At 44.3% G+C, this 13,204-nt stretch overlaps 1 protein-coding gene across 10 annotated transcripts in view; it reads right to left on the bottom strand.

Annotated features, from left to right (window-relative positions):
• LOC118378880 (aryl hydrocarbon receptor nuclear translocator) overlaps positions 1–13,204 on the bottom strand; it is a 39,422-nt gene that overhangs the window by 24,232 nt on the left and 1,986 nt on the right. For all 10 annotated transcript variants that reach the window (XM_052513582.1, XM_052513583.1, XM_052513581.1 and 7 more), the window contains 2 exons: positions 12,664–12,877; positions 12,262–12,475 (listed from right to left, as the gene is read on the bottom strand). In XM_052513582.1, the coding sequence (XP_052369542.1) occupies positions 12,262–12,475; positions 12,664–12,877 (428 nt within the window). The remainder of the gene's footprint in view (positions 1–12,261; positions 12,476–12,663; positions 12,878–13,204) is intronic.

Genomic DNA, 13,204 nt, shown 5'->3' with positions numbered 1-13,204 from the left:
CTGTATTATAACTCTCTGCAGAACAGAGCTGCTCCTGTAGTTCATCTGTACCACCTGTATTATAACTCTCTGCAGTACAGAGCTGATCCTGTAGTTCATCTGTACCACCTGTGTTATAACTCTCTGCAGTACAGAGCTGCTCCTGTAGTTCATCTGTACCACCTGTATTATAACTCTCTGCATTAGAGCTGCTCCTGTAGTTCATCTGTACCACCTGTATTATAACTCTCTGCATTAGAGCTGCTCCTGTAGTTCATCTGTACCACCTGTATTATAACTCTCTGCAGTAGAGAGCTGCTCCTGCAGTAGTTCATCTGTACCACCTGTATTATAACTCTCTGCATTAGAGCTGCTCCTGTAGTTCATCTGTACCACCACCTGTATTATAACTTCATCTGTACCATTAGAGCTGCTCCTGTAGTTCATCTGTACCACCTGTATTATAACTCTCTGCATTAGAGCTGCTCCTGTAGTTCATCTGTACCACCTGTATTATAACTCTCTGCATTAGAGCTGCTCCTGTAGTTCATCTGTACCACCTGTATTATAACTCTCTGCAGTACAGAGCTGATCCTGTAGTTCATCTGTACCACCTGTATTATAACTCTCTGCAGTACAGAGCTGCTCCTGTAGTTCATCTGTACCACCTGTATTATAACTCTCTGCAGTAGAGAGCTGCTCCTGTAGTTCATCTGTACCACCTGTATTATAACTCTCTGCATTAGAGCTGCTCCTGTAGTTCATCTGTACCACCTGTATTATAACTCTCTGCAGAACAGAGCTGCTCCTGTAGTTCATCTGTACCACCTGTATTATAACTCTCTGCAGAACAGAGCTGATCCTGTAGTTCATCTGTACCACCTGTATTATAACTCTCTGCAGTAGAGAGCTGCTCCTGTAGTTCATCTGTACCACCTGTATTATAACTCTCTGCAGTAGAGAGCTGCTCCTGTAGTTCATCTGTACCACCTGTATTATAACTCTCTGCAGTACAGAGCTGCTCCTGTAGTTCATCTGTACCACCTGTATTATAACTCTCTGCAGTAGAGAGCTGCTCCTGTAGTTCATCTGTACCACCTGTATTATAACTCTCTGCAGTAGAGAGCTGCTCCTGTAGTTCATCTGTACCACCTGTATTATAACTCTCTGCAGTAGAGAGCTGCTCCTGTAGTTCATCTGTACCACCTGTATTATAACTCTCTGCAGTAGAGAGCTGCTCCTGTAGTTCATCTGTACCACCTGTATTATAACTCTGCAGTAGAGAGCTGCCCCTGTAGTTCATCTGTACCACCTGTATTATAACTCTCTGCAGTAGAGAGCTGCTCCTGTAGTTCATCTGTACCACCTGTATTATAACTCTCTGCAGTAGAGAGCTGCTCCTGTAGTTCATCTGTACCACCTGTATTATAACTCTCTGCAGTAGAGCTGCTCCTGTAGTTCATCTGTACCACCTGTATTATAACTCTCTGCAGTACAGAGCTGCTCCTGTAGTTCATCTGTACCACCTGTATTATAACTCTCTGCAGTAGAGCTGCTCCTGTAGTTCATCTGTACCACCTGTATTATAACTCTCTGCAGTAGAGAGCTGCTCCTGTAGTTCATCTGTACCACCTGTATTATAACTATCTGCAGAACAGAGCTGCTCCTGTAGTTCATCTGTACCACCTGTATTATAACTCTCCTGCAGAACAGAGCTCTCTGCTCCTGTAGTTCATCTGTACCACCTGTATTATAACTCTCTGCAGAACAGAGCTGCTCCTGTAGTTCATCTGTACCACCTGTATTATAACTCTCTGCAGTATCAGAGCTGCCCCTGTAGTTCATCTGTACCACCTGTATTATAACTCTCTGCAGAACAGAGCTGCTCCTGTAGTTCATCTGTACCACCTGTATTATAACTCTCTGCAGTAGAGAGCTGCTCCTGTAGTTCATCTGTACCACCTGTATTATAACTCTCTGCATTAGAGAGCTGCTCCTGTAGTTCATCTGTACCACCTGTATTATAACTCTCTGCAGTACAGAGCTGCTCCTGTAGTTCATCTGTACCACCTGTATTATAACTCTCTGCATTAGAGCTGCTCCTGTAGTTCATCTGTACCACCTGTATTATAACTCTCTGCAGTACAGAGCTGCTCCTGTAGTTCATCTGTACCACCTGTATTATAACTCTCTGCAGTAGAGAGCTGCTCCTGTAGTTCATCTGTACCACCTGTATTATAACTATCTGCAGTACAGAGCTGCTCCTGTAGTTCATCTGTACCACCTGTATTATAACTCTCTGCATTAGAGCTGCTCCTGTAGTTCATCTGTACCACCTGTATTATAACTCTCTGCAGTACAGAGCTGCTCCTGTAGTTCATCTGTACCACCTGTATTATAACTCTGCAGTAGAGAGCTGCCCCTGTAGTTCATCTGTACCACCTGTATTATAACTCTCTGCAGTAGAGAGCTGCTCCTGTAGTTCATCTGTACCACCTGTATTATAACTCTCTGCAGTAGAGAGCTGCTCCTGTAGTTCATCTGTACCACCTGTATTATAACTATCTGCAGAACAGAGCTGCTCCTGTAGTTCATCTGTACCACCTGTATTATAACTCTCTGGATTAGAGCTGCTCCTGTAGTTCATCTGTACCACCTGTATTATAACTCTCTGCAGTACAGAGCTGCTCCTGTAGTTCATCTGTACCACCTGTATTATAACTCTCTGCAGTACAGAGCTGCTCCTGTAGTTCATCTGTACCACCTGTATTATAACTCTCTGCAGAACAGAGCTGCTCCTGTAGTTCATCTGTACCACCTGTATTATAACTCTCTGCAGTAGAGAGCTGCTCCTGTAGTTCATCTGTACCACCTGTATTATAACTCTCTGCAGTACAGAGCTGCTCCTGTAGTTCATCTGTACCACCTGTATTATAACTCTCTGCAGTAGAGAGCTGCTCCTGTAGTTCATCTGTACCACCTGTATTATAAGTTCATCTGTACTGCATAACTAGAGAGCTGCTCCTGTAGTTCATCTGTACCACCTGTATTATAACTCTCTGCAGTACAGAGCTGCTCCTGTAGTTCATCTGTACCACCTGTATTATAACTCTCTGCATTAGAGCTGCTCCTGTAGTTCATCTGTACCACCTGTATTATAACTCTCTGCAGAACAGAGCTGCTCCTGTAGTTCATCTGTACCACCTGTATTATAACTCTCTGCAGTAGAGAGCTGCTCCTGTAGTTCATCTGTACCACCTGTATTATAACTCTCTGCAGTACAGAGCTGCTCCTGTAGTTCATCTGTACCACCTGTATTATAACTCTCTGCATTAGAGCTGCTCCTGTAGTTCATCTGTACCACCTGTATTATAACTCTCTGCAGTACAGAGCTGCTCCTGTAGTTCATCTGTACCACCTGTATTATAACTCTCTGCAGTAGAGAGCTGATCCTGTAGTTCATCTGTACCACCTGTATTATAACTATCTGCAGAACAGAGCTGCTCCTGTAGTTCATCTGTAGCTGCACCTGTATTATAACTCTCTGCAGTACAGAGCTGCTCCTGTAGTTCATCTGTACCACCTGTATTATAACTCTCTGCAGAACAGAGCTGCTCCTGTAGTTCATCTGTACCACCTGTATTATAACTCTATAACTGCATTAGAGCTGCTCCTGTAGTTCATCTGTACCACCTGTATTATAACTCTCTGCAGTACAGAGCTGCTCCTGTAGTTCATCTGTACCACCTGTATTATAACTCTCTGCAGTCTGTACATCTGTACCTGTATTATAACTCTCTGCAGTACAGAGCTGCTCCTGTAGTTCATCTGTACCACCTGTATTATAACTCTCTGCAGAACAGAGCTGCTCCTGTAGTTCATCTGTACCACCTGTATTATAACTCTCTGCAGTAGAGAGCTGCTCCTGTAGTTCATCTGTACCACCTGTATTATAACTCTCTGCAGAACAGAGCTGCTCCTGTAGTTCATCTGTACCACCTGTATTATAACTCTCTGCATTAGAGCTGCTCCTGTAGTTCATCTGTACCACCTGTATTATAACTCTCTGCAGAACAGAGCTGCTCCTGTAGTTCATCTGTACCACCTGTATTATAACTCTCTGCAGAACAGAGCTGATCCTGTAGTTCATCTGTACCACCTGTATTATAACTCTCTGCAGTAGAGAGCTGCTCCTGTAGTTCATCTGTACCACCTGTATTATAACTCTCTGCAGAACAGAGCTGCTCCTGTAGTTCATCTGTACCACCTGTATTATAACTCTCTGCAGTAGAGCTGCTCCTGTAGTTCATCTGTACCACCTGTATTATAACTCTCTGCAGTAGAGAGCTGCTCCTGTAGTTCATCTGTACCACCTGTATTATAACTCTCTGCAGTAGAGAGCTGCTCCTGTAGTTCATCTGTACCACCTGTATTATAACTCTCTGCAGTAGAGAGCTGCTCCTGTAGTTCATCTGTACCACCTGTATTATAACTCTCTGCAGTAGAGAGTATTATAACTGCTCCTGTAGTTCATCTGTACCACCTGTATTATAACTCTCTGCAGTAGAGAGCTGCTCCTGTAGTTCATCTGTACCACCTGTATTATAACTCTCTGCAGTAGAGAGCTGCTCCTGTAGTTCATCTGTACCACCTGTATTATAACTCTCTGCATGCAGTTCATCTGTACCACCTGTAGCTGCAGTCCTGTAGTTCATCTGTACCACCTGTATTATAACTCTCTGCATTAGAGCTGCTCCTGTAGTTCATCTGTACCACCTGTATTATAACTCTCTGCAGTACAGAGCTGCTCCTGTAGTTCATCTGTACCACCTGTATTATAACTCTGCAGTAGAGAGCTGCCCCTGTAGTTCATCTGTACCACCTGTATTATAACTCTCTGCAGTAGAGAGCTGCTCCTGTAGTTCATCTGTACCACCTGTATTATAACTCTCTGCAGTAGAGAGCTGCTCCTGTAGTTCATCTGTACCACCTGTATTATAACTCTCTGCAGTAGAGTTCATCTGTACCACCTGTATTATAACTCTCTGCAGTAGTGCTCATTCATCTGTACCACCTGTATTATAACTCTCTGCATTAGAGCTGCTCCTGTAGTTCATCTGTACCACCTGTATTATAACTCTCTGCATTAGAGCTGCTCCTGTAGTTCATCTGTACCACCTGTATTATAACTCTCTGCATTACAGAGCTGCTCCTGTAGTTCATCTGTACCACCTGTATTATAACTCTCTGCATTAGAGCTGCTCCTGTAGTTCATCTGTACCACCTGTATTATAACTCTCTGCAGTACAGAGCTGCTCCTGTAGTTCATCTGTACCACCTGTATTATAACTCTCTGCAGTAGAGAGCTGCTCCTGTAGTTCATCTGTACCACCTGTATTATAACTCTCTGCAGTAGAGAGCTGCTCCTGTAGTTCATCTGTACCACCTGTATTATAACTCTCTGCAGTACAGAGCTGCTCCTGTAGTTCATCTGTACCACCTGTATTATAACTCTCTGCAGTACAGAGCTGCTCCTGTAGTTCATCTGTACCACCTGTATTATAACTCTCTGCAGTAGAGCTGCTCCTGTAGTTCATCTGTACCACCTGTATTATAACTCTCTGCAGTAGAGCTGCTCCTGTAGTTCATCTGTACCACCTGCTCCTCTGCAGTAGTGCTCATTCATCTGTACCACCTGTATTATAACTCTCTGCAGTAGAGAGCTGCTCCTGTAGTTCATCTGTACCACCTGTATTATAACTCTCTGCATTAGAGCTGCTCCTGTAGTTCATCTGTACCACCTGTATTATAACTCTCTGCAGTACAGAGCTGATCCTGTAGTTCATCTGTACCACCTGTGTTATAACTCTCTGCAGTACAGAGCTGCTCCTGTAGTTCATCTGTACCACCTGTATTATAACTCTCTGCATTAGAGCTGCTCCTGTAGTTCATCTGTACCACCTGTATTATAACTCTCTGCATTAGAGCTGCTCCTGTAGTTCATCTGTACCACCTGTATTATAACTCTCTGCAGTAGAGAGCTGCTCCTGTAGTTCATCTGTACCACCTGTATTATAACTCTCTGCATTAGAGCTGCTCCTGTAGTTCATCTGTACCACCTGTATTATAACTCTCTGCAGTAGAGAGCTGCTCCTGTAGTTCATCTGTACCACCTGTATTATAACTCTCTGCATTAGAGCTGCTCCTGTAGTTCATCTGTACCACCTGTATTATAACTCTCTGCAGTACAGAGCTGCTCCTGTAGTTCATCTGTACCACCTGTATTATAACTCTCTGCATCTGTACAGAGCTGCTCCTGTAGTTCATCTGTACCACCTGTATTATAACTCTCTGCAGTAGAGAGCTGCTCCTGTAGTTCATCTGTACCACCTGTATTATAACTCTCTGCATTAGAGCTGCTCCTGTAGTTCATCTGTACCACCTGTATTATAACTGCTCTGCATCTGTACAGAGCTGCTCCTGTAGTTCATCTGTACCACCTGTATTATAACTCTCTGCAGTACAGAGCTGATCCTGTAGTTCATCTGTACCACCTGTATTATAACTCTCTGCAGTAGAGCTGCTCCTGTAGTTCATCTGTACCACCTGTATTATAACTCTCTGCATTAGAGCTGCTCCTGTAGTTCATCTGTACCACCTGTATTATAACTCTCTGCATTAGAGCTGCTCCTGTAGTTCATCTGTACCACCTGTATTATAACTCTCTGCAGTAGAGAGCTGCTCCTGTAGTTCATCTGTACCACCTGTATTATAACTCTCTGCATTAGAGCTGCTCCTGTAGTTCATCTGTACCACCTGTATTATAACTCTCTGCATTAGAGCTGCTCCTGTAGTTCATCTGTACCACCTGTATTATAACTCTGCAGTCTGCAGTTCATCTGTACCACCTGCTAACTCTCTGCAGTCCTGCTCCTGTAGTTCATCTGTACCACCTGTATTATAACTCTCTGCATTAGAGCTGCTCCTGTAGTTCATCTGTACCACCTGTATTATAACTCTCTGCAGTACAGAGCTGCTCCTGTAGTTCATCTGTACCACCTGTATTATAACTCTCTGCAGTACAGAGCTGCTCCTGTAGTTCATCTGTACCACCTGTATTATAACTCTCTGCAGTAGAGAGCTGCTCCTGTAGTTCATCTGTACCACCTGTATTATAACTCTCTGCAGTACAGAGCTGCTCCTGTAGTTCATCTGTACCACCTGTATTATAACTCTCTGCAGTAACAGAGCTGCTCCTGTAGTTCATCTGTACCACCTGTATTATAACTCTCTGCAGTACAGAGCTGCTCCTGTAGTTCATCTGTACCACCTGTGTTATAACTCTCTGCAGTAGAGAGCTGCTCCTGTAGTTCATCTGTACCACCTGTATTATAACTCTCTGCAGTAGAGAGCTGCTCCTGTAGTTCATCTGTACCACCTGTATTATAACTCTCTGCAGTAGAGAGCTGCTCCTGTAGTTCATCTGTACCACCTGTATTATAACTCTCTGCAGTAGAGAGCTGCTCCTGTAGTTCATCTGTACCACCTGTATTATAACTCTCTGCATTAGAGCTGCTCCTGTAGTTCATCTGTACCACCTGTATTATAACTCTCTGCATTAGAGCTGCTCCTGTAGTTCATCTGTACCACCTGTATTATAACTCTCTGCAGTAGAGCTGCTCCTGTAGTTCATCTGTACCACCTGTATTATAACTCTCTGCATTAGAGCTGCTCCTGTAGTTCATCTGTACCACCTGTATTATAACTCTCTGCAGTAGAGAGCTGCTCCTGTAGTTCATCTGTACCACCTGTATTATAACTCTCTGCAGTACAGAGCTGCTCCTGTAGTTCATCTGTACCACCTGTATTATAACTCTCTGCAGTAGAGAGCTGCTCCTGTAGTTCATCTGTACCACCTGTATTATAACTCTCTGCAGTACAGAGCTGCTCCTGTAGTTCATCTGTACCACCTGTATTATAACTCTCTGCAGAACAGAGCTGCTCCTGTAGTTCATCTGTACCACCTGTATTATAACTCTCTGCAGTACAGAGCTGCTCCTGTAGTTCATCTGTACCACCTGTATTATAACTCTCTGCAGTAGAGAGCTGCTCCTGTAGTTCATCTGTACCACCTGTATTATAACTCTCTGCAGTAGAGAGCTGCTCCTGTAGTTCATCTGTACCACCTGTATTATAACTCTCTGCAGTAGAGAGCTGCTCCTGTAGTTCATCTGTACCACCTGTATTATAACTCTCTGCAGAACAGAGCTGCTCCTGTAGTTCATCTGTACCACCTGTATTATAACTCTCTGCATTAGAGCTGCTCCTGTAGTTCATCTGTACCACCTGTATTATAACTCTCTGCACCTGTATTATAACTCTCTGAGAGCTGCTCCTGTAGTTCATCTGTACCACCTGTATTATAACTCTCTGCAGTACAGAGCTGCTCCTGTAGTTCATCTGTACCACCTGTATTATAACTCTCTGCAGTAGAGAGCTGCTCCTGTAGTTCATCTGTACCACCTGTATTATAACTCTCTGCATTAGAGAGCTGCTCCTGTAGTTCATCTGTACCACCTGTATTATAACTCTCTGCAGTAGAGAGCTGCTCCTGTAGTTCATCTGTACCACCTGTATTATAACTCTCTGCAGTATCTGTACCACCTGAGCTGCTCCTGTAGTTCATCTGTACCACCTGTATTATAACTCTCTGCATTAGAGCTGCTCCTGTAGTTCATCTGTACCACCTGTATTATAACTCTCTGCAGTATCAGAGCTGATCCTGTAGTTCATCTGTACCACCTGTATTATAACTCTCTGCAGTACAGAGCTGCTCCTGTAGTTCATCTGTACCACCTGTATTATAACTGCTCTGCAGTAGAGAGCTGCTCCTGTAGTTCATCTGTACCACCTGTATTATAACTCTCTGCAGTAGAGAGCTGCTCCTGTAGTTCATCTGTACCACCTGTATTATAACTCTCTGCAGTACAGAGCTGCTCCTGTAGTTCATCTGTACCACCTGTATTATAACTCTCTGCAGTACAGAGCTGCTCCTGTAGTTCATCTGTACCACCTGTATTATAACTCTCTGCAGTACAGAGCTGCTCCTGTAGTTCATCTGTACCACCTGTATTATAACTCTCTGCAATAGAGCTGCTCCTGTAGTTCATCTGTACCACCTGTATTATAACTCTCTGCAGTAGAGAGCTGCTCCTGTAGTTCATCTGTACCACCTGTATTATAACTCTCTGCATTAAGAGCTGCTCCTGTAGTTCATCTGTACCACCTGTATTATAACTCTCTGCATTAGAGCTGCTCCTGTAGTTCATCTGTACCACCTGTATTATAACTCTCTGCATTAGAGCTGCTCCTGTAGTTCATCTGTACCACCTGTATTATAACTCTCTGCATTAGAGCTGCTCCTGTAGTTCATCTGTACCACCTGTATTATAACTCTCTGCAGTACAGAGCTGATCCTGTAGTTCATCTGTACCACCTGTATTATAACTCTCTGCAGTACAGAGCTGCTCCTGTAGTTCATCTGTACCACCTGTATTATAACTCTCTGCAGTAGAGAGCTGCTCCTGTAGTTCATCTGTACCACCTGTATTATAACTCTCTGCATTAGAGCTGCTCCTGTAGTTAATCTGTACCACCTGTATTATAACTCTCTGCAGAACAGAGCTGCTCCTGTAGTTCATCTGTACCACCTGTATTATAACTCTCTGCAGAACAGAGCTGCTCCTGTAGTTCATCTGTACCACCTGTGTTATAACTCTGCAGTAGAGAGCTGCTCCTGTAGTTCATCTGTACCACCTGTATTATAACTCTGCAGTAGAGAGCTGCCCCTGTAGTTCATCTGTACCACCTGTATTATAACTCTCTGCAGTAGAGAGCTGCTCCTGTAGTTCATCTGTACCACCTGTATTATAACTCTCTGCAGTAGAGAGCTGCTCCTGTAGTTCATCTGTACCACCTGTATTATAACTCTCTGCATTAGAGCTGCTCCTGTAGTTCATCTGTACCACCTGTATTATAACTCTCTGCATTAGAGCTGCTCCTGTAGTTCATCTGTACCACCTGTATTATAACTCTCTGCAGTACAGAGCTGATCCTGTAGTTCATCTGTACCACCTGTATTATAACTCTCTGCATTAGAGCTGCTCCTGTAGTTCATCTGTACCACCTGTATTATAACTCTCTGCAGTAGAGAGCTGCTCCTGTAGTTCATCTGTACCACCTGTATTATAACTATCTGCAGAACAGAGCTGCTCCTGTAGTTCATCTGTACCACCTGTATTATAACTCTCTGCAGAACAGAGCTGCTCCTGTAGTTCATCTGTACCACCTGTATTATAACTCTCTGCAGAACAGAGCCGCTCCTGTAGTTCATCTGTACCACCTGTATTATAACTCTCTGCAGAACAGAGCTGCTCCTGTAGTTCATCTGTACCACCTGTATTATAACTCTCTGCAGTACAGAGCTGCTCCTGTAGTTCATCTGTACCACCTGTATTATAACTCTCTGCATTAGAGAGCTGCTCCTGTAGTTCATCTGTACCACCTGTATTATAACTCTCTGCATTAGAGAGCTGCTCCTGTAGTTCATCTGTACCACCTGTATTATAACTCTCTGCAGTAGAGAGCTGCTCCTGTAGTTCATCTGTACCACCTGTATTATAACTCTCTGCAGAACACAGCTGCTCCTGTAGTTCATCTGTACCACCTGTATTATAACTCTCTGCATTAGAGCTGCTCCTGTAGTTAATCTGTACCACCTGTATTATAACTCTCTGCAGTAGAGAGCTGCTCCTGTAGTTCATCTGTACCACCTGTATTATAACTCTCTGCAGTACAGAGCTGCTCCTGTAGTTCATCTGTACCACCTGTATTATAACTCTCTGCAGTAGAGAGCTGCTCCTGTAGTTCATCTGTACCACCTGTATTATAACTCTCTGCATTAGAGAGCTGCTCCTGTAGTTCATCTGTACCACCTGTATTATAACGCTCTGCAGTAGAGAGCTGCTCCTGTAGTTCATCTGTACCACCTGTATTATAACTCTCTGCAGTACAGAGCTGCTCCTGTAGTTCATCTGTACCACCTGTATTATAACTCTCTGCAGTACAGAGCTGCTCCTGTAGTTCATCTGTACCACCTGTATTATAACTCTCTGCAGTAGAGAGCTGCTCCTGTAGTTCATCTGTACCACCTGTATTATAACTCTCTGCAGTAGAGAGCTGCTCCTGTAGTTCATCTGTACCACCTGTATTATAACGCTCTGCAGTAGAGAGCTGCTCCTGTAGTTCATCTGTACCACCTGTATTATAACTCTGCAGTAGAGAGCTGCTCCTGTAGTTCATCTGTACCACCTGTATTATAACTCTCTGCAGTACAGAGCTGATCCTGTAGTTCATCTGTACCACCTGTGTTATAACTCTCTGCAGTACAGAGCTGCTCCTGTAGTTCATCTGTACCACCTGTATTATAACTCTCTGCATTAGAGCTGCTCCTGTAGTTCATCTGTACCACCTGTATTATAACTCTCTGCATTAGAGCTGCTCCTGTAGTTCATCTGTACCACCTGTATTATAACGCTCTGGAGTAGAGAGCTGCTCCTGTAGTTCATCTGTACCACCTGTATTATAACTCTCTGCATTAGAGCTGCTCCTGTAGTTCATCTGTACCACCTGTATTATAACTCTCTGCATTAGAGCTGCTCCTGTAGTTCATCTGTACCACCTGTATTATAACTCTCTGCATTAGAGCTGCTCCTGTAGTTCATCTGTACCACCTGTATTATAACTCTCTGCATTAGAGCTGCTCCTGTAGTTCATCTGTACCACCTGTATTATAACTCTCTGCAGTACAGAGCTGATCCTGTAGTTCATCTGTACCACCTGTATTATAACTCTCTGCAGTACAGAGCTGCTCCTGTAGTTCATCTGTACCACCTGTATTATAACTCTCTGCAGTAGAGAGCTGCTCCTGTAGTTCATCTGTACCACCTGTATTATAACTCTCTGCATTAGAGCTGCTCCTGTAGTTCATCTGTACCACCTGTATTATAACTCTCTGCAGAACAGAGCTGCTCCTGTAGTTCATCTGTACCACCTGTATTATAACTCTCTGCAGAACAGAGCTGCTCCTGTAGTTCATCTGTACCACCTGTGTTATAACTCTGCAGAACAGAGCTGCTCCTGTAGTTCATCTGTACCACCTGTGTTATAACTCTCTGCAGAACAGAGCTGCTCCTGTAGTTCATCTGTACCACCTGTGTGTACCTGTATTGTTACTCTCTGCAGTAGAGAGCTGCTCGCGTAATTTGTCTCCGTCGTCCGGGTGGAGCTGATCGTAGAGTGAGGAGCCTAGCCAGTCGGACTGTGATTGGTTAAGAACAGGGGTCAGAGAGTCTGACACGTAGACGACCCGCCCACTCTCACACGACACCACAAACAGGAAGCCATCAGCAGCTTCCAGGATCAGGTGCTTCAGCTCCTACAAAGAGAGGGATGGGGAGAGAGAGAAGAAAGGAGAGGTAGAGGAGAGAGAGAATGATGGAGGGAGAGATGACATGGAAGATACACTCAGTTATTATTGTGCAACAAACACACATGATAACATTTTCCCCTTTTCATCTCTCAGCCCCCTCTCCTCCTTTTCCTTCCTCCCTCTCTTTCTCTAACCTGGTCGGTGAGGAAGGATGGTTTGTATGTCCCGTCTGCTGCAGTGTTGCCGCTCCCTCTCAGAGACTTCATGTGGGACACGGCCATGCGCAGGATGGTCAGCTTATCTGGTTTCCGTGCCAACGCGCTGCAGGTGGGAACCATGTCCGACAGCTCTGTGATGTAAGCAGTCATCTTGTTCCTCCGCCGCCGCTCAATCTCACTGTGGTTCTCCCTGGAGCGAAGGAATGAGGGAGGAGAGGAAGAGAGGAGAGTAGGAGGAGGGACAGGGATGGTGTAGAGATGGGAAGAAATAGGAAGGGCAGAGAGTAAGAGGTAGAGGAGGGATGGGGTGGGGTGGGGAGAAAGAGGGAGGGATATAAATGGGAAGAGGTGTGCAGGTAGGTGGACAACATGGAGTAGAGTTTAGTGTTGGCGTAACCAAATGATATTTTCAGATTAGGATGAGATAGATGGAACAAGCATGGATTGATAAATATAACAAGGAGTGAATGATCCATCAATACGACAGATAAATGTTGAGATCGAGATCTTTTTCAAA

This window comes from Oncorhynchus keta, unplaced genomic scaffold (assembly GCF_023373465.1).
Source record: "Oncorhynchus keta strain PuntledgeMale-10-30-2019 unplaced genomic scaffold, Oket_V2 Un_scaffold_1315_pilon_pilon, whole genome shotgun sequence".
Classification (NCBI taxonomy): domain Eukaryota; kingdom Metazoa; phylum Chordata; class Actinopteri; order Salmoniformes; family Salmonidae; genus Oncorhynchus; species Oncorhynchus keta.
Note: the sequence above shows the minus strand (reverse complement) of the source record. Positions and strands in the feature narration are given on the sequence as shown.